Here is a 22368-nt window from a genome sequence, read left to right as displayed (position 1 = left end):
GTGTTAATGGTCATGATATAATTCGAGATATTTCCATTTATGCATCCTAACTAACAATTATTTTTCAAATCTCTTAACTCATATGCATTGCCATTAAATACTTTATCGACCCTAAAAGCTCCTTCCTATAAAGGTGACAATTTTTCCTTAGCTTGTTGAGTGGGAAGGACTAATTTTGATACTATGTCACCAACTGCAAATCTTTTATTCTTTACTTTTTGTTGTATGACTTAGCTATAGATTCTTTCTATCGAATCATTCTTTGTAATGCAGCTAGTCGAGATTGATCTAATTCATCCATCATACTCGACCGGTATTGTTCGATAGGTAGATCATTCTGTTTTGCTACTCTAATAGTTTGCAAACTTATTTAAAGTGGTACAACAACTTTATAGCCAAATACTAGCTCATAAGGCATCGACCTTGTAACTTCTTTAGGTGAACACCTACGTACGCGTAATACTTGGCTTAAGGTGGTATGCCGATTTTGAGGCTATCTCCCTATATGCCTTTTAACCAAATTTATTAAAACTTTGTTAACACCCTCGACTTGGCCATTGGCTTGTGCATAATAAGGAGTCGAGTGTATTATCTTAATACCTCTTGATTCAAACTCTTTTATCTATCGACAAGTAAACACTGTTCCTTGTTCTGTAGTCAAAGTTTAGGAAATACCAAATCTATGAATGATCGATTTCTCGATGAAATCAATTACTTTGGCTTGCGTAACTTCCTTCTTGGGCACAACTTCCACCCATTTGGTAAAATAATCCACAGCTAATAAAATAAATTTGTGCCTCTTAGTTGAAGGAGGATGGATCATTCCTATTAAGTTGAGAGCCCATCCTCTAAATGGCCAAGGCTTGATTATCGCATGTAAATACGAGGCAGAGACTCTTTGAATTGGTGCATACCTTTGGCATTAATCACAGAATCGAGTAAACTTAATACAATCCTTCATCATTGAAGGCCAATATAATCCTTGTCGACATAAGGTCCAATGTATCTTTCGACACGATTGGTGAGCCCCACAAATACCTTCATGCACCTTTGCCAATGCCAAGTAGGCATTTTGCTTGCTTATACATTGGAGCAAAGAACTATCAAAACTTTTCTGAACAAATCTCCACCCACTATTACAAAGCTCAAAGAAAAATATTTAATTTTTTGATTTGTTCTTTGATTGGAATTTCTTAGGAAATTGATGATCTTGTATCTCCAATAATTTGGATCAAGAGTATTTGCACAACAGACCCCTCTTAATTTTAAGGGAGTCAAATTAGTTTTGATCTTGCTAAATTCTTTTACCAAATTAGAAGATATTTTGTAGCCAAAAGCCATTTAAGCCAACTCATTAGCTTCCTGATTCGACTATCTAAATATGTGCTTTATTGAAGCTGACTCGAATTCAACTAAGAGTCGCACTGTTACCACAAAATATTTGGCCAAATTTTGACTAATTTAGCTAACTGTTGGACAACTTATAGTGAATTTACCATGATTTCGATAGTTCGAGTCCCTTTTTCACTTAAGAGTTCTAAACCAATAATTAAGGCCTCATACTCTGCTTCATTATTTGATAAACTTGGCTCTTGTCGAAACACGAACTTTGTTGATATATTGTGAAGAATGATGATTACTATCCTAACTCCTACCCTATTTTGATGTTTCGACGCATCAAAAAATAACCTCCAAGGTTTGAGCTCTAAATATCCAATTATGTGTTATTCCTCAATACGACACAAGGGTGATCTGCTAAAAATTCAGCAATCACTTGTCCTTTGACAGCCTTAGTAGGGACATAAAATAAAGAATATTTGATTGATCCTAACATCCACTTGCCAATTCGTTTTCTTAACATTGGATAAGAAAGCATATATTTAATTATATCGAATTTCGATACAACATAAATATTCTTTTTAATTAAATAACTTTTAAGTTTAGTACTAGAGAAATAAAGGGCTAAATAAAGCTTCTCAACTGCACTATATCTAGTTTCTACATCAGTCAACATTTGACTTAGATAATAAACTACTTTCTCGTTACCATCTTCGTCTTCCTAGGATAGCATGCTCCCTAAAGTTGTATCTAACACATCATATAGAATTTTAGTGGTCGACCTTGCTTGATAGGTGCCAAGATTGGTGGTGAAGTCAAGTATTGCTTTATTTGGTCGAAGGCTTCTTGTTGTTCGCCCTCCCATCTAAACTGTTCTCCCTATTTCAATTTCAATAAAGGGGTAAATATCCTTATGTTTCCAGAAAAATTTAAAATGAAACATCGAAGAAAGTTTACGTTACTTAAGAAAGATTGGAGTTCTTTCTTATTCTTAGGGGTTGATGAGTCGAAAATAGCCTAGCACTTGTTAATGTCCACAACTATTCTTTTTTTTCCTACACAATAAATCCCAAGAAGTTTCCTGCAGATACACCAAAAATACATTTCAATGGATTTATCTTGAGTCGATGATGCCTCATTCGCTTAAAAGCCGTTTCTAAATTATATTAGTGAGACTGTTTCGACTTTGAATTCACAACAACATCATCAATTTAAATTTCCATAAACTTACTAATAAAATCATGAAAAATAGAGTTCATTGCTCTTTGGTAAGTGGCTCCTGCATTCTTTAATCCAAAGGGCATGACTAACCATTCATACGTGCCAATAGCCCTCGGACATTGAAAAGCTATTTTTGACATATCTTCTTGGAAAATGAATATCAGATTATATCCCGAGTATCTTGGTGCACGAAATTGTGATCATCAATGGCGCCATCAACATGGTACGCTCAATTTCAATCTCAACTCTTTATCACAACTTCGCACAACTAACCAGCAAGTGCACTGGGTCGTCCAAGTAATAAACCTTACGCGAGTAAGGGTCGATCCCACGGAGATTGTTGGTATGAAGCAAGCTATGGTCATATTGTAAATCTCAGTCAGGCAGATTCAAATGGTTATGGATGATTTATGAATAAAGCATAAAATAAAGATAGAGATACTTATGTAATTCATTGGTGAGAATTTTAGATAAGCGTATGGAGATGCTTTGTCCCTTTCGTCTCTCTGCTTTCCTACTGTCTTCATCCAATCCTTCTTACTCCTTTCCATGGCAAACTGTATGTTGGGCATCACCGTTGTCAATGGCTATAGTCCCGTTCTCTCAGTGAAAATGTTCAACGCGCTTTGTCACAGCACGGCTAATCATCTGTCGGTTCTCAATTAGGTTGGAATAGAATCCAGTGATTCTTTTGCGTCTGTCACTAACGCCCAGCCTTCAGGAGTTTGAAGCTCGTCACAGTCACTCAATCCTTGAATCCTACTTAGAATACCACAGACAAGGTTTAGACCTTCCGAATTCTCTTGAATGCCGCCATCAATTCTAGCTTATACCACGAAGATTCCGATTAAGGAATCCAAGAGATATCCACTCAATCTAAGGTAGAATGGAGGTGGTTGTCAGGCACACGTTCATAGGTGAGAATGATGATGAGTGTCACGGATCATCACATTCATCAAGTTGAGGAACAAGTGATATCTTAGAACAAGAATAAGCCGAATTGAATAGAAGAACAATAGTAATTGCATTAATACTCGAGGTACAACAGAGCTCCACACCTTAATCTATGGTGTGTAGAAACTCCACCGTTGAAAATACATAAGAACAAGGTCTAGGCATGGCCGAGAGGCCAGCCCCCCCATGATCTAAGAACTAGACATCCAAAGATGATCAAAAGATCTAAAGTGATCCAAAGATCTCAAGATGAAAATACAATAGTGAAAGGTCCTATTTGTAGAGAACTAGTAGTTTAGGGTTTACAAAGATGAGTAAATTACATAAAAATCCACTTCCGGGCCCACTTGGTGTGTGCTTGGGCTGAGCATTGAAGCTTTCATGTGTAGAGACTTTTTTTGGAGTTAAACGCCAGCTTTTGTGCCAGTTTGGGCGTTTAACTCCTATTCTTGTGCCAGTTCCGGCGTTAAACGCTAAAATTCTTGAGCTGACTTGGAACGCCTGTTTGGGCCATCGAATCTCGGGCAAAGTATAGACTATTATACATTTCTGGAAAGCCCAGAATGTCTACTTTCCAACGCAATTGAGAGCGCGCCAATTGGGCTTTTGTAGCTCCAGAAAATCCACTTCGAGTGCAGGGAGGTCAGAATCCAATAGCATCTGCAGTCCTTTTCAGCCTCTAAATCAGATTTTTGCTCAGGTCCCTCAATTTCAGCCAGAAAATACCTGAAATCACAGAAAAATACACAAACTCATAGTAAAGTCCAGAAAAGTGAATTTTAACTAAAAACTAATAAAGATATAATAAAAACTAACTAAAACATATACTAAAAACAATGCCAAAAAGCGTAAAAATTATCCGCTCATCACAACACCAAACTTAAATTGTTGCTTGTCCCCAAGCAACTGAAAATCAAATAAGATAAAAAGAAGAGAATATGCAATGAATTCCAAAAACATCTATGAAGATCAGTATTAATTAGATGAGCGGGGCTTTTAGCTTTTTGCCTCTGAACAGTTTTGGCATCTCACTCTATCCTTTGAAATTCAGAATGATTGGCTTCTATAGGAACTCAGAATCCAGATAATGTTATTGATTCTCCTAGTTAAGTATGATGATTCTTGAACACAGCTACTTTATGAGTCTTGGCCGTGGCCCAAAGCACTCTGTCTTCCAGTATTACAATCGGATACATACATGCCACAGACACATAATTGGGTGAACCTTTTCAGATTGTGACTCAGCTTTGCTAGAGTCCCCAATTAGAGGTGTCCAGGGTTCTTAAGCACACTCTTTTTTGCCTTGGATCACGACTTTATTATTATTTTTTCTTTTTCTTTTTCCTTTTTTTTTCGTTTTTTTTTTCATTTTTTTTGTATTCACTATTTTTTCTTGCTTCAAGAATCATTTTTATGATTTTTCAGATCCTCAGTAACATGTCTCCTTTTTTCATCATTCTTTCAAGAGCCAACATTCATGAACAACAAATTCAAAAGACATATGCACTGTTCAAGCATACATTCAGAAGTCAAAGTATTGCCACCACATCAAAATAATTAATCTGTTATAAAATTCAAAATTCAAGCAATTCTTCTCTTTTTCAATTAAGAACATTTTTCATTTAAGAAAGGTGATGGATTCATAGGACATTCATAAATTTAAGGCATAGACACTAAGACACTAATGATCATGTACTAAGACACAAACATAGATAAACATAAGCATAAAAATTCGAAAAATAGAAAAATAAAGAACAAGGAGATTAAAGAACGGGTCCACCTTAGTGATGGCGGCTTGTTCTTCCTCTTGAAGATCTTATGGAGTGTTTGAGCTCCTCAATGTCTCTTCCTTGCCTTTGTTGCTCCTCTCTCATGATTCTTTGATCTTCTCTAATTTCATGGAGGAGGATGGAATGTTCTTGGTGCTCCACCCTTAGTTGTCCCATGTTGGAACTTAATTCTCCTAGGGAGGTGTTGATTTGATCCCAATAGTTTTGTGGAGGAAAGTGCATCCCTTGAGGCATCTCAGGGATTTCATAATGAGTGGGATCCCTTGTTTGCTCCATCCTTTTCTTAGTGATGGGCTTGTCCTCATCAATGAGGATGTCTCCCTCTATGTTAACTCCAACTGAATAACAGAGGTGACAAATGAGATGAGGGAAGGCAGGACTTGTCCGCCACCTTATAAAGTTCTTGGGATATAACCTCATGAACTTCTACTTCTTCTCCAATCATGATGCTATGAATCATGATAGCCCGGTCTATAGTAACTTCAGACCGGTTGCTAGTGGGAATGATTGAGCGTTGGATAAACTCCAACCATCCCCTAGCCACGGGCTTGAGGTCATGCCTTCTCAGTTGAACCGGCTTCCCTCTTGAAGGGTGCCAGACTGGGCGTTAAACGCCCATTTTGCTGTCTTCACTGGCGTTTAAACGCCAGCAAGTTTTTCTCCAGGGTGTGCTGTTTTTCTTTCTATTTTTCATTCTGTTTTTGCTTTTTCAATTGATTTTGTGACTTCATATGATCATCAACCTATAGAAAACATAAAATAACAATGGAAAATAGATAAATATAACATTGGGTTGCCTCTCAACAAACATTTCTTTAATGTCAGTAGCTTGACAGTGGGCTCTCATGGAGCCTCACAGACACTCAGAGCAATGTTGGAACCTCCCAACACCAAACTTAGAGTTTGAATGTGGGGGTTCAACACCAAACTTAGAAGTTGGTTGTGGCCTCCCAACACCAAACTTAGAGTTTGACTGTGGGGGCTCTGTTTGACTCTGTTTTGAGAGAAGCTCTTCATGCTTCCTCTCCATGGTTACAGAGGGATATCCTTGAGCCTTAAACACAAAGGATTCTTCATTCACTTGAATGATCAATTCTCCTCTGTCAACATCAATCACAGCCTTTGCTGTGGCTAGGAAGGGTCTGCCAAAGATGATGGATTCATCCATGCACTTCCCAGTCTCTAGGACTATGAAATCAGCAGGGATGTAATGGTTTTCAACCTTTACCAAAACATCCTCTACAAGTCCATAAGCTTGTTTTCTTGAATTGTCTGCCATCTCTAGTGAGATTCTTACAGCTTGCACCTCAAAGATCCCTAGCTTCTCCATTACAGAGAGAGGCATGAGGTTTATGCTTGACCCTAGGTCACACAGAGCCTTCTCAAAGGTCATGGTACCTATGGTGCAAGGTATTGAGAAATTCCCAGGGTCCTGTCTCTTTTGAGGTAATCTCTGCCTAGTCAAGTCATCCAGTTCTTTGGTGAGCAAAGGGGGTTCATCCTCCCAAGTCTCATTACCAAATAACTTGTCATTTAGCTTCATGATTGCTCCAAGGTACTTAGCAACCTGCTCTTCAGTGACATCTTCGTCTTCTTCAGAGGAAGAATACTCATCAGAGCTCATGAATGGCAGAAGTAAATCCAATGGAATCTCTATGGTCTCAGTGTGAGCCTCAGATTCCCATGATTCCTGATTAGGGAACTCATTGGGGGCCAGTGGACGTCCATGAAGGTCTTCCTCAGTGGCGCTCACTGCCACTTCCTCCTCTCCAAATTCGGCCATGTTGATGGCCTTACACTCTCCTTTTGGATTCTCTTCTGTATTGCTTGGAAGAGTACTAGGAGGGAGTTCAGTAACTTTCTTACTCAGCTGACCCACTTGTGCCTCCAAGTTTCTAATGGAGGACCTTGTTTCAGTCATGAAACTTTGAGTGGTTTTGATTAGATCAGAGACCATGGTTGCTAAGTCAGAGTGGCTCTGCTTAGAATTCTCTGTCTGTTGCTGAGAAGATGATGGAAAAGGCTTGCCATTGCTAAACCTGTTTCTTCCACCATTATTGTTGTTGAAACCTTATTGAGGTCTCTGTTGATCCTTCCATGAGAGATTTGGATGATTTCTCCATGATGGATTATAGGTGTTTCCATAGGGTTTTCCCATGTAATTCACCTCTTCCATTGAAGGGTTCTCAGGATCATAAGCTTCTTCTTCAAATGAAGCATCCTTAGTACTTCCTGGTGCAGCTTTCATTCCAGACAGACTTTGAGAAATCATATTGACTTGCTGAGTCAATATTTTGTTCTGAGTCAGTATGGCATTCAGAGTATCAATCTCAAGAACTCTTTTCTTCTGATTCGTCCCATTGTTCACAGGATTCCTTTCAGAAGTGTACATGAATTGGTTATTTGCAACCATTTCAATGAGTTCTTGAGCTTCTGCAGGCGTCTTCTTCAGATGAAGAGATCCTCCAGCAGAGCTGTCCAATGACATCTTGGACAGTTCAGACAGACCATCATAGAAGATACCTATAATGCTCCATTCAGAAAGCATGTCAGAGGGACACTTTCTGATCAACTATTTGTATCTTTCCCAAGCTTCATAGAGGGATTCTCCTTCCTTCTGTCTGAAGGTTTGGACTTCCACTCTAAACTTACTCAATTTTTGAGGTGGAAAGAACTTTGCCAAGAAGGCATTGACTAGCTTTTCCCAAGAGTTCAGGCTTTCTTTAGGTTGTGAGTCCAACCATATCCTAGCTATGTCTCTTACAGTAAAAGGGAATAGCATAAGTCTGTAGACCTCAGGGTTAACCCCATTGGTTTTGACAGTGTCACAGATTTGCAAGAACTCAGCTAAAAACTGATGAGGATCTTCCAATGGAAGTCCATGGAACTTGCAATTCTGTTGCATTAGAGAAACTAATTGAGGCTTAAGCTCAAAGTTGTTTGCTCCAATGGCAGGGATAGAGATTCTTCTCCCATAGAAGTCGGGAGTAGGTGCAGTAAAGTCACCCAGCACCTTCCTTGCATTGTTGGCATTGTTGTTGTTTTCGGCTGCCATGTCTTCTTCTTTGAAGATTTCTGTTAGGTCCTCTACAGAGAGTTGTGCTTTAGCTTCTCTTAGCTTTCGCTTCAAGGTCCTTCCAGGTTCAGGGTCAGCCTCAACAAGAATGCTTTTGTCTTTGCTCCTACTCATATGAAAGAGAAGAGAACAAGAAAGTATGGAATCCTTTATGTCACAGTATAGAGATTCCTTGAGGTGTCAGAGGAAAAGAAGAAGGAGAGGGTAGAAGAAGAATTCGAACTTATCTAGAAAGATAGAATTCGAATTGTGCATTGAGGAGGAGTGTTAGTCCATAAATAGAAGGATGTTAGAAGATGGGAAGAAATTTTTGAAAATAAATTAAAAACATTTTAAAAACATTTTTAAAAATTGAAGAATGATTTCCGAAAAATATGATTGGGAAAGAAATAAAGTGATTTTTGAAAAAGACTTTGAAATTAGAAATAAAAAAAGATATGATTGAAAACTATTTTGAAAAAGATGTGATTAATAAGATATGATTGAAAAGTTATGGTTTTAAAAATATATGATTGAAAAGATATGATTGAAAAATAATTTAAAAAGATTTGATTTTGAAAATTAATGACTTGGCTAACAAGAAATTTAAAAGATATGATACAGACATTAAACCTTTCTCAACAGAAAAGGCAACATAATTGAAATGTTGAATCAAATCATTAATTGTTAGCAAGTATTTTTGAAAATGGAAAGAAATTGATTTTGAAAATATATGATTGAAAAGATATGATTTGAAAAAGATTTGATTTTGAAAAATTATGAAAACTTGAAAAAAATTTGAATTAAAAACAAAATCTTCCCTCTTGTGCCACGCCCAAAATGCTACCCTTTTGGGCATTAAACGCCCAGCCAGGTACCCTGGCTGGCGTTTAAACGCTAGTTTTCCTTCCTCACTGGGGGTTTTGAACGCCCAGCTTTTTCTGTGTAATTTCTCTACTGTATGTTCTGAACCTTCAATTCTCTGTATTATTAACTTGAAAAGATACAAAGAAATTTTTTTTGAATTTTTAATGATGAGGAATAATCAAAATGCAACTAAAATCAAATAAACAATGCATGCAAGACACCAAACTTAGAAGTTTGTATACTATTGATACTAACAAATTGAAAATGCATATGAGAAACAACAAAACACTCAAGACAAGAGAATTTAAAGATCAGAGTAAGGAAATCATCAAGAACAACTTGAAGATCAATGAAGACACATGAATGAATTCAAAAAAATGCAAAAAGAATAGAAACATGCAATTGACACCAAACTTAAAATTAGACACTAGACTCAAACAAGAAACATAAAATATTTTTGGTTTTTATGATTTTATAATTTTTTTTGGATTTTTTTGAAAATTGAGTGGAAAAGAAAATAAGGATATTAAAATTCTTAATGAGAATTCCAGGAATCATGCAATGTTAGTCTAAAGCTTTAGTCTAAAGAAATTAGACATGGCTAGCCAAGCTTCAGCAGGACATTACATTCAAGAGCTAAATTGATGAGAATCAATCAGCTTTGGTGATGATAAGAACATCACCTTGAAACTCTAGAATTCATTCTTAAAAATTCTGAAGAAAAATACCTAAGCTAAGCAACAAGATGAACCGTCAGTTGTCCAAACTCGAACAATCCCCGGCAACGACGCCAAAAACTTGGTGCACGAAATTGTGATCATCAATGGCGCCATCAACATGGTACGCTCAATTTCAATCTCAACTCTTTATCACAACTTCGCACAACTAATCAGCAAGTGCACTGGGTCGTCCAAGTAATAAACCTTACGCGAGTAAGGGTCGATCCCACGGAGATTGTTGGTATGAAGCAAGCTATGGTCATCTTGTAAATCTCAGTCAGGCGGATTCAAATGGTTATGGATGATTTATGAATAAAGCATAAAATAAAGATAGAGATACTTATGTAATTCATTGGTGACAATTTTAGATAAGCGTATGGAGATGCTTTGTCCCTTCCGTCTCTCTGCTTTCCTACTGTCTTCATCCAATCCTTCTTACTCCTTTCCATGGCAAGCTGTATGTTGGGCATCACCGTTGTCAATGGCTACAGTCCCGTCCTCTCAGTGAAAATGTTCAACGCGCTCTGTCACAGCACAGCTAATCATCTGTCGGTTCTCAATTAGGTTGGAATAGAATCCAGTGATTCTTTTGCGTCTGTCACTAACGCCCAGCCTTCAGGAGTTTGAAGCTCGTCACAGTCACTCAATCCTTGAATCCTACTCAGAATACCACAGACAAGGTTTAGACCTTCCGGATTCTCTTGAATGCCGCCATCAGTTCTAGCTTATACCACGAAGATTCCGATTAAGGGATCCAAGAGATATCCACTCAATCTAAGGTAGAACGGAGGTGGTTGTCAGGCACACGTTCATAGGTGAGAATGATGATGAGTGTCATGGATCATCACATTCATCAAGTTGAGGAACAAGTGATATCTTAGAACAAGAATAAGCCGAATTGAATAGAAGAACAATAGTAATTGCATTAATACTCGAGGTACAGCAGAGCTCCACACCTTAATCTATGGTGTGTTGAAACTCCACCGTTGAAAATACATAAGAACAAGGTCTAGGCATGGCCGAGAGGCCAGCCCCTCCATGATCTAAGAACTAGACGTCCAAAGATGATCAAAAGATCTAAAGTGATCCAAAGATCTCAAGATGAAAATACAATAGTGAAAGGTCCTATTTGTAGAGAACTAGTAGCTTAGGGTTTACAAAGATGAGTAAATTACATAAAAATCCACTTCCGGGCTCACTTGGTATGTTCTTGGGCTGAGAATTGAAGCTTTCATGTGTAGAGACTTTTCTTGGAGTTAAACGCCAGCTTTTGTGCTAGTTTGGGCGTTTAACTCCCATTCTTGTGCCAGTTCCAGCGTTAAACGCCAGAATTCTTGAGCTGACTTGGAACGCCTGTTTAGGCCATCAAATCTCGGGCAAAGTATAGACTATTATACATTGCTGGAAAGCCCAGGATGTCTACTTTCCAACGCAGTTAAGAGTGCGCCAATTGAGATTTTGTAGCTCCAGAAAATCTACTTCGAGTGCAGGGAGGTCAGAATCCAACAACATCTGTAGTCATTTTCAGCCTCTAAATCAGATTTTTGCTCAGGTCCCTCAATTTCAGCCAGAAAATACCTGAAATCACAAAAAAAATACACAAACTCATAGTAAAGTCCAGAAAAGTGAATTTTAACTAAAAACTAATAAAAATATAATAAAAACTAACTAAAACATACTAAAAACATACTAAAAACAATGCCAAAAAGCGTATAAATTATCCACTCATCATATCCATCCATGAAACTCAGAAGTTCGCTTCCTGCTGCAAAGTTGGTCAACATTTCTGCAATTGGCATGTGATACTCATCTTTTGGAGTAGCTTTATTCAAATTCCTGAAATCAATACACACTCATTTTTTTAATTACAGGCACAATATTAGAAATCCATTCGACATACCTGGCTGTTCGAATGAATCCAACTTTCAGCAAATGTTCGACCTCCTCATTGCTTTCTACCATGATTTCAGGGGGCAAAACTTCTTGGAGCTTGCTTAATAGGTTGAGCGTTCTCAAAGATGGGAAGTTTATGCTCGACTAGAGATCTATCTAATCTAGGCATCTCCTCATATTGCCAGGCAAAAAAATCATAGTTTTTCTTCAATACCTTTATTAACTCCTCTTTGAAATCAGGGTCTAAGCGCTTACTTACATAAGTAATTCGACCTTCTCCACTAATCTCGACTTCATCGAGAGGATCTTATACTTAAATTTTTTATTATGCAAATCTTCTGAAAACAAATAAGACTTTTCAAAACCTAAGGCATTGAAATCATATATACAATCTAGCGTACGTTCACCTATGCACTCCTTTTTCTCAGCCATATAGGTTAAGAGTCAAGCGCCATGGCTCGATATATCCATTAAGTGGATTCTGTGGCCGAGCTCTCTTTGGCCTTAGGGACCAGTTTCATACCACGGGCTTGATGTAGCAACCTTTGATAAGAAAGGGGTCAAAGATTCTCATATCAATATCTAGTGGTAGAACACTCATATGATATTCTTTGAAGTCGATATTCATTTGTTTGACATAGCAGGGACTGTCGTCAGCTTTGATTTCTTTAATCCTTCCATACTCATCCTAAAGCACCAAGTTCCGATGCAGGGTTTAGGGTATTGCCCCTACTCCATGGATCCAATCTCTTCTCTACAACATATTAAAAATTGCTTTGGTAGGCACTACTATAAAAACTATTGGCCTTTCGACACTTCCAACCTTGACTCTAAGTAGGATCATTCCCAAGACTGTTGTCGACTTACCAATGAATATAATGACAGTAAAATTTATTTTTACTAGATCTTCGACTATCTTTTGTAAAAAGCGTAGTATACTTTTAGGTAGTAAATTAATTGCTGCCCCTTATCAACTAGGATGCGATTGATCCTTAGTCCTTCGACCTTAACTTTAATATGCAAAGGTTGAAGGTGACCCTTGGTTATCTCATCAGGTCTTTCAAACAACCATTCTTTTACCAACCCATTCTCGATGAACCTGCATTCATCTCTTGGGATGACATCATCACAATCTCCTTTGAGACAATGCCAAGGGCCTTTAGGGTTACCCTAGAAGTCGAAAGGGAGAATAGACACTGTGGCCACATATCCAAACCCAGTTTCTGCAAATATTACATCATAGTCAACCTCAAATCAAGAGTCGAAAGTCTCTGTTAATGCTTCTTCATCCTCTTTTGACTTGGAAATTGGCTTGGTTATGGATGTTTCTTTTGACACATCGTTTGGTTCCTAATCCCTGATCAAGGATGCTCTACCATCTTTCTGCTCTTGATTCTGAAGCAACTTACTTTCTTTATTCAACTCTGGATATAGACCTTTTGTGCCGATATAAGCCCCCTGTGCTTTAGTCACAACTCTTGGAATGAAGGGAGCTTTATCCTAAATATTGTGTCGAGATCTAGCTCGATTGCCACCTCTTCTGCTTAACCCTCGTCGAGAAGCATCTCTTTTATGGTTTCCAGCCTAATTTCCAAAATCTCCTCTAGGAACATTGAAGTTATAATTTCTTGAATAATTTGGAGCATTGTTCTGCCTGTATCCATTTATTGTTTGATACATTAGAGGGAGGAACTCTATTCGATTCGACACCCCTTAGATTTTCTGATCGACTGTGATGATAGTGTGCATCTGTTGTTTAATAGGAACCCTTAAGATGTCTCAACCTTTACCTCCCTGCTTTAGTTGTGCTTGCCTCAATTCTTCTTGGTAAACCCGCTCTCTACTCTTTTTGTAGGAGTCAAAAGCCTTAGCAGCGGATGTGTCGAACAAAGTGCTGCATCGAGGGCAAATGGCAACATTCCCCTTATATTCTCTTTGTCTTAGTAAAAAATCCAACAAGTTCTCTCATGCCTTAGGATACATAGGCCTTTCCGCTTCAAACATATCAAGTTCGAATTAACTATCTTTCCCTAGAGGCTCGACAGAAGTCATGTTGATCGAGAAGGCCATTTTCTCTGTTTCAACAATGTTCGACGTGACCTGGAAAGGATCAGAGTCTACTTTCATCTCAGGTTTCTCTACGAACTTTATTTGATCATCTTTAATAGCCTTTTGTATCAAGTCCCTGAAATATACACAATTATTGGTATAATGTCCAGAGGCTTGTTGAAATTTACAAAACTTTTTATTTCTAATTTCAGAAACAAATGACATTCTTTTTTCTTCAGGGAGTACAACTGTTTATCTTTAAATAACATGTCAAAAATTTGTTCAGCTTTTGTCAAGTTGAAAGAATAACTTCTTCCTCCTGAAAAAGGACTTTTATGTTTTGCTGGAGTAAGAGATCGACACACATATAGGGTCCATCATTTAATTCTACATCAAAGGTAGACTCATTGTTTGACTCTTCTTCACTCATACAGTCGACAAAATTTACCATCTTATTAAAGAAAGATTTTTGTTTGCTCGACTCGAGTTCTTCTTTCTCTTTATTCAACTTTTCAATTTGTTGCACTTTATCAGCTAATTGAGCCAAGTCTAAAAATTGATGATTCACTAATTTCTTTTGACTATTGAAATCGAGACCATTGATGGTCATCTTGACTACTTTAGGTTTAAAAATAGGAGTAAAACACTTGTTTCCCATATTCTTGAATCGTATGAGATAGTTATCGATCAACTCAGCTTTTTCCCTCTTTATTGTGAATAAATATGATAAAGTTACTTTTATTTCTCCTCTAAAGAATTGATAATGAAAATGCCTTTCTAGTTAAATCCAAATATGAATCTAGTTAGGTTACAAATTTGAAAACCAAGTGAAGGCATTTTTTGTAAGTAAAGAAGAAAAATATCTCATTTTTAAATACTCATTTTAGCTAGCTCACCTATTTCGACTGTATATTAAGCTATATGATCAACTATTGATTTTTCACTTTTTCCTGAAAACTTAGTGAGGGGTTTGGGAGTTTTGAACTCCCCTAGGAAGTTCATCTTGCAAGACATAATATGAAAAAGGAGATATAAAATAGGGTTGATTTGTCACCCCTATATTTAACCCTACTTTATTCAAGATTTATTCGACAACTTGAATTATATTTTGATCATAGGCTTGAGCAATATTGTTTGCTCTTGCCTCATTCAAAATTCTATTTAGGTCGTGTCCTCTATTTAATATTAGCGGAGGGTTATTACCATGTAGTTCCACCTATTGGTGGTACAAATGATTGATTGATTGTTCTTGTAATATCATCGACATATCGAGCTATTTGCTCTATTCTTGCATTATAGGATTTAAAATTGTAGCCATCTGCTGTATAAGTATATTGACTTAGTCATGATAACTATCCTCAATTTGTTATCTAAACACAACCAAAGATTCGACCGTGTTAAAAGTTGTTGTTCTGATAGGTTGCCTCGACGTTTCTAAAAATATGGAGTCACGTGCTCCACCAGTTGTCAACCTTACTGGGGTTGCCCTTGTGCCTTGTGTCGAAGTGACATTTGGCATTACCATGTTAGGTTGCGAGGATATGGACATTAATCCTAAATATGGGAGATTGCTCATCAAATATTGATAAGCATTATAATTTGCCACATTAGGATTATAGTGAGTCGGTATACCCATTGGAGGGTAACCTGGAGGAGCTGTCGGGTTATACATGGGGTTATTCCTTGTATTGACCGTACCTCCCATAAATTCTATGTTAGAATTTTCTATTGGGAGAGAGTAATTTGGGGACAATCCATATACAGGCCATGTACTAGGTACTGTCAAAGGGACTCCTTCTTTGATCACAAGGTTCATCCTACGATTTGATGGGATAATCTTTGTCTCAGGATCTCTGGTATTTTTACCAGTGTTATTATTCAACGTATCCGTTGAAGTAGAGACTCTATCAGACATTATTAATTTGCCACTGCGTAATCGCATGCATAATTTTGACATATTAACTTAACTCAGTGTCCCACCAGGCGTGCCAATTTGTTTCACTTGATTTTTGGTAACGTCGACAAAGTGTCGAATCAAGTTTGTATCAAGATCTTAATTCGGGGAGTAGATATGACTCCTTTAAAAAAGAGTGGACTCGACCTGAAATTACTTAATGTTTGTGTCAAAAATGAATAAAATGTATGAAATGCAAATTAACGAAAATGTCAAAAAATAAATTAAATTCAAACAAAGTGATAGTCAAAATAAAATAAACAAAAATGCTCTAAAGAAAAAAGAATCAAAATAAAATAATCGTAAAGATAAAAATAACAAAACAAAAAATGGATGAATAAATATGAACCATAAATAAAACAGTAAATAACTTGAAGTTTAAAATAAATGAAAAGGAAATTAAAGTACTTGAAAAGAAAAACAAAGCAATAAAATAAATTAGAAATAAAAAAAAAATAAAAGAAATAAATAAACAAAAAAAAAATAATTTCAAACACTCATTTGTACTGGCATTCTATAATTTTTCTTGACATTAGTGTAATTTGGATTTTTGCAGAATTTTAGTGTGATTGTGAATTGTTATGATTGAAGTCCTTGGTTCCTTCTCAACTTCTTCTATTTATGGACCATAAAGATATATTTATAGAATGTTTTTCTCTTTCTATGATCTAACTTTCTTCTTTTTTCTCAACTCATGACCTTATCTTGACCATAAAAAATCTTATCATCCATGTTTGACGTCCCACATTTTCACTTTCATTAGTCTCCAAGTCCCGTAATCTCTTTCCCATAACCATGTATGATTTGGTTTTATGATACTCTTTTAACTCCACTGCTATGATACTTTTAACTCTATTCATATAGTACAATGAATGTTTATATTAGTCAACCTCACGACTGGTCGAAATTCCGTACCAACAGAATGTGTTATCCATTTTTAATAAAGATAAAAGTATATCAAACCAAGAAAAGTGGGCATTGATTTCATGTAAGCTTGAACGAACCAACCTTGAGTTAGTTCTACAAAAGGATGAACATAGTGGAACGATTCGCGGGTACGGAATGTCAACAAACGCTGCAATAGTGCCTCGAGAGTCGAGAATGTCAACGATTTGTAAATGGCTGAGATTATGGCACGTGGTGGAAATGTCACTCAGATCATATCATATCATATCATAACATTGGTAGCTATTGTTGTTATTGTCGGTAGGAAAACATTTCTTCTGTCATGTCAAAGTGTAACCATATTATTATCTGTATCTATCTTTTTTCTTTTTCTTTACCTAATGACATGAATCCCATTTAGTTTAGCAGGCCAAAACCAAAACATATATATAGGGGAATGAACCCGTCTTTCTTGTCTTTAATTGTAATCATCATCTTATTCTTATTTATGGACCAATAACAAATCTTCTAGGAAATTTTCAACGACATGACCGACTCCATTAAGGCATATTGTCGGGAATGGACAATGACAACAGAAAGCCCTTAACAAAAAGAAAGAAACCTAAGACAAGTTACAGCCTACGGAAAGAAAGATACAAAGACAAAACTGTTTAAACATGATGACCGATAACCCCGTCACAATACGAAATTCACTAACAAGAATGGCATATATATGTACTTGTCAAACTTGCTCTCACATTGATATGCCACCAGAATAATTATCACAAATGAAGCCTCCATCCAATATTTTCATCTCATCTTGCTCCTGCATCACACCAACACACACTGAATATGTCAGCATACTGGCAGTTAGTTATTCTTAGCCAAATTAATGAAATCCGTGGCACATTTTAATCTAACATTACAAATTAAGGGTATATTTAGTTAGGGGTAAAAATGACTTGAAATTTGCATAGATATGCTTTATAGGGAAACAAGAAGCAAAAGAAACAGAATATTACTAAGTCTCATGTAGGGAAATACGAACCAAAAGCAAACTTCTATAGGGATCCTTCAATCTTCACTATAATGCATAGATGTTGTTACCTGTTTCATCATTGAACTGACCAAGTCTTCCAGGGAACCAACATTATTAGAGAAGTTACCCTGCTGAGACTTCTGCTGGTTCATGATATTCACCTGATGCGGTTTCAATGAGGTCTCTTTCGCTAACTTTGTCATCGCATCGCGCTTCATTTGCAAGCTATCACCATAATTAAACTCCAAGTTTCTGTGTAAGGTTGAGTTTATTGTTGTGTGACCAACAGAACTCGAACCTGGGGCCACAGTGTTTATTGTGTTACAAACAGCATTTGAATGGTAGCTAGCATCTTCATTGCGATCATCCCAACCTTGAAATGGCACATCACTATTGCTTACATGACCAGTTCTATTAGCTAAAATCACAGCTTGGGAGTGTGTATCTATCAACGAATTGTAGGACTGGTTAGGCAGCAAAGAGATGGATGAAGAAACACTCAGATTCCCTTCTTGCAAGGGTAAAGAAGCCATGTTATCTGTAGCAGGTATTGCCGTCTGTCTAAAACTTTCGCTTGAAGGGTAAGAACCGGTCTGGATCCCAGATGATTGCACAGCACTAGACCAATTATCACTGTATCTACCTTGATCCAGCAAAGAGAATGGGAGTTCTGAATGTTGGGAAGGTACCGAAGAAGATAAGTTTTCGTATTCTAAAACCCCTTGTGTGTCTTGTGGCCGTGCTTCCAACATCAAGGCATTGTTTGAGCTACCAAGAAGCGGGGGATGCGCGCCGGATGCTACTCTTGATTGTGGATCCGGGAGTTTATTTGAGACAGGAAAATTTGTTTTAGCATCAATACCAGTGGTCAAGTTCTGAACAGGAATAACACCCTTATTGTGTTGCAATGGATCAAGCCCCATAGGCACCTGCATTCCATGAACACCATTCTGATTAACAGGAACAATGGACGACCGATACTTCAGCTGCTCAACAGTTGAGCTGTTTAGATTCTGTGATTGACCCAAGTGAAATGCTCCTGAAGAAGGGAATCCATGCACATTCAATCCAGCAGGAGTGTTCAATCTGCTAACCATCCCATTCGGCGGAAAGGACCTGAAAGCATTGTTAGGAAACTGTCCCGAGCCACTCAATGCTTGCAAATGTCCAACGCCACTCAGAGAACCCATTCTCAAGTAGGATGGATCTGCACTCCCTAGGGCCGCCACCATATTCGCCTGTTGGTTCGCTACACAGCTGATTCGTTTCAGATAAAGCCTATATTTCTACAGACAATGTGTAACCGGTAAATAGTATGCAAATGATGACAAGGTTCATGTTATATTAAACTATACCAAAAAGAAATAATAATAAAGGGAAACAGAAATTGCCTGGAGATGGCTCGCCACATTTTCCCTCGTCAGTTTTTCAACATTCATCAAATCAAGAATCTTCTTAGGTACAGCCTCTGCCAAGTAAACAACATTATTTCAGCAATGGGAAAATCATCATAATAATTCCGAACAAAATAGTCATATCCTGATTGATGAAATGAGAGTAAAATTATAGCTGAACAACATACTGTCAATGCCTAACTGATTAACAGCAGCAACAAACTTGCGGTGAAGCTCCACGGACCAAACAACACGAGGCTTCTTCTGGGCCGAAGGATCCTCATTGTCATGGCCATTATCTTGCTCCTCATCTTCTTCATCATCCTGATCCTTCCTTTTCTTATTCAGCTTCCCATTTTGTTCTGAATTTCCTGTTCCTGCTGAGCCTAGCACATTGCCGCCCTCCGAACTAGGCTTGTCGGAGTTCCTGGTTTTGTTCTTCTCCTTCGAATCAAACTTCTTTCTCCTAATCACATGCTGCCAAATGTTCTTGAGCTCTTCAATTCTCACAGGCTTTAGTAGATAATCACAAGCTCCATGAGAAATCCCCTTCATCACAAGCTTTGTATCACCATTTGCGGACAACACTATATTCAACAAACATTTCATACCCATCAAATGTTTGCCACACAATCACTCAAAAGCAATTGAAAATAACTTGAAACAGATTTTTAATTAACGCTTGACCTCCTTATCTTAGTTTAATATTTAGAATGAAAAGGACTAACCCTATTACACAATAAAACTAGAAAACCAAACCCTAATTATTGGCTTTTAACTTTGTAACTAATTGGATTGATAATCATATAAAAAATAGGGCAAGAATGAATTGGTGAAGATTGGCATTAAGACTAAGAAATCCCCACATACTTATGACAGGTAGGTCCATTTCCAGTCCCACAAGCTCAAGAAGCTTAAATCCATCCATGTCTGGCATGTGCACATCACTTATTACAAGGTCAAACTTGTTCTCTCTCAACAGCTTCAATGCCTTTATTGCTTGGCTAGTTGTGGTAACTGCAAGAACACCATCAACCACCCAATCTATCTGTTATTATTATGTGACAAAATCTAGTAGAACAAAGCAAGAATCAAAAGAAAAGGGAAGCTAACCATGATATTGACATCTTCTGAGAAGAGTTTCTAGAACCATTAGGCAAGTGGGGTCATCATCAACTGCAAGAACACGCATTCCTTTGGGGAACTGATCACTGCTATCATCAACACCATTCTCCATGGTCATCTTTTCTTCTTTCCTCTAACAAAACGAACCAGAGTTATCGATAAAGCTTCTTGCTTTTATGGATCTAGAACAAAATGGAGGAGAGGAGGGGAAACACTGGTCAAAAAGAATAAAAATTGGATTTTTATTGTTGAAGGAATAGGCATACAAGGAAAAGAAGAGGGTGAGAACCAAAGACTAACAAAAAAAAAGGAAACAAGTTAATGAAAAGGTTTGTGTCTTTTTGTGCATATATATGTGCCTGTGAATGTGTGTGAAGCTGTGGAATCAGAAAGTGAAAGAAACAGGTAACTATCTATGGAAAATTGGACTGTATAACAATCATAGATAAATTCAAAATTTGATTATTATTATTAAGTGTGATGAGAAGTTGATGAAAATGAAGATGATGCTTCCATCCATCACTGTGAAATTCATAAAATTTTATCAACTATCAAACAAGGAATCTAAATAATTAGTTACCTAATTTGTGCACATTAAACGTTATACTATATAATATTACCAAATATAATTCATATATTTATCTGGATTTAATTTCCTCAATTTACTCCTCAAATCTAATATTTCTCTTTTTTTCTCCTCAAATATTAACTACTAGCAGATGTTAAAACAATTTAAATTATTGTTATGAACAATCTATAATGGTATTAGGCCCCATCATCTTTCAACTTTGGCACAGGCATGTAGAAAGAATCAGAGGGAAGTGGATGCTGATGATGATGCAAATATGCAATTCAAAGTGTGTGGTGCAGCCAAGGATTGAATGAGGCAAAAACCAGCGCGTGCTTGTCACGCGCTTAAACGTAAACTGGAAAAGTGGAGAACCGAATCCAATCAGAATATTTTCCCATTCGTTGGACACTGTTTGGATAGAAAATGACTTCTATAACTTGATTAACTTCTACTTACATTTGTTTTAATCTTTTATGTAATATTATAGAAAGCAGAATAAATTCATTTTCTTACCTTTAAATGATTATTAATATCATCACTTAAAATTGCATGTTAAATTGTTGAATTGATTTATTACTTTTCTCTTCTTTTTTCTTTCTTTTTTATTTATTTATTTTTTTGGTTTTTTGATATTTCGAAATCCGACATGATAATGATTAATTCGTCGTGGACCTAAGACTGACAAACGGAGCTAAATCTGTCGGGTCAACCCGTATAACCTGACAAAAAAGGTAGGTCGGACTGGAAAATTAGGACTGCCAAAGAACGAAAGCCTATCTAACCTGCACTGCTTAAACCACGGGTTTCGGCGGGGTCGAACGGGCTTCCCCGCCGGGATTATTTTTTTGGCAAAGAGGTATTTTTGCAATTTTTTTTTGCCAAAATTCAACTTCTTCCAATCCAATTTACAAGAGTATGAAGATGAAAATTGAGAGTTTTGGATTATGTTTATGTTATTTTGGAGAATATATTTATAATTATGTTTTTGGATTATGTTTATTTTACTTTGGAGACAATATTTATAATTACAAAGACTTTAATATTTGTGAATATAAAAATATAATTTTTTAATGTTTTTAGAAATTATAAATTTATTAATATGATTGTGAAATTATATATATTATTTAGTAGTTAATAGTTAAAAAAAATAGAGTCCGCCAGCTCGCCAACCTGTAATTAAGCGGGACGGAGTGAAATTTTAGAATCGTCTCATTAGACGGAGCAGACCAACCCGCCAAAAGACAAATTTCTGGCGGGACGGAACAGGACGGACTTCCCCACTTGTCACCCGTACTTGGACCTAATTTGCGATATTTACTTAAACAAACAAGTTAACAAAAATCAGTCCAAATTGATTTTTTTTTTCATTCTAAAAGCTAATAGAATGTCCTTGTAATTAAAATTTTGAAAGTTACTACTAATATATAAGATCCTGTCATAAACAGTGACCAGATTAGGATCAACACTCAATAGGGTCGACAAATGTTTTTTCATTTTTTCTTCTTTGAAGTTGA

General features: G+C 36.9%; 1 protein-coding gene across 2 annotated transcripts; it reads right to left on the bottom strand.

The window, feature by feature from the left end:
- Window positions 1-16882: 16882 nt before the first annotated feature.
- Window positions 16883-20887, bottom strand: LOC130955492 (two-component response regulator ARR12). Of its 2 annotated transcripts, none has more exons than XM_057882356.1 (6): window positions 20272-20887; window positions 20029-20175; window positions 19347-19745; window positions 19156-19232; window positions 17774-19050; window positions 16883-17551 (listed from the first exon to the last, which is right to left on the bottom strand). In XM_057882356.1, exons 1-5 carry the CDS (start codon window positions 20399-20401, stop codon window positions 17800-17802), a joined length of 2004 nt encoding a protein of 667 aa, XP_057738339.1. In that variant the 5' UTR covers window positions 20402-20887; the 3' UTR covers window positions 16883-17551; window positions 17774-17799. The 2 variants fall into 2 exon arrangements, with proteins under 2 accessions (XP_057738339.1, XP_057738338.1); XM_057882355.1 differs by having other exon boundaries at window positions 17106-17551; window positions 17833-19050; window positions 20272-20870.
- Window positions 20888-22368: the final 1481 nt, after the last annotated feature.

The sequence above is a fragment of the Arachis stenosperma genome, chromosome 10 (genome assembly GCF_014773155.1).
Source record: "Arachis stenosperma cultivar V10309 chromosome 10, arast.V10309.gnm1.PFL2, whole genome shotgun sequence".
NCBI classification, from domain to species: Eukaryota; Viridiplantae; Streptophyta; class Magnoliopsida; order Fabales; family Fabaceae; genus Arachis; species Arachis stenosperma.
Note: the sequence above shows the minus strand (reverse complement) of the source record. Positions and strands in the feature narration are given on the sequence as shown.

What these genes read in the sequence shown, in the direction of transcription:
- LOC130955492 (XM_057882355.1), bottom strand. Translation starts at nt 20,401, where the DNA reads ATGACCATGGAGAATGGTGTTGATGATAGCAGTGATCAGTTCCCCAAA. An exon ending in TAATCAGTTAGGCATTGACA is followed by an intron (nt 19,233 to 19,346) that starts GTATGTTGTTCA and finishes TTTACTTGGCAG; the next exon opens with AGGCTGTACCTAAGAAGATT. An exon ending in TCAGTTCAATGATGAAACAG is followed by an intron (nt 17,552 to 17,832) that starts GTAACAACATCT and finishes GGTGTGATGCAG; the next exon opens with GAGCAAGATGAGATGAAAAT.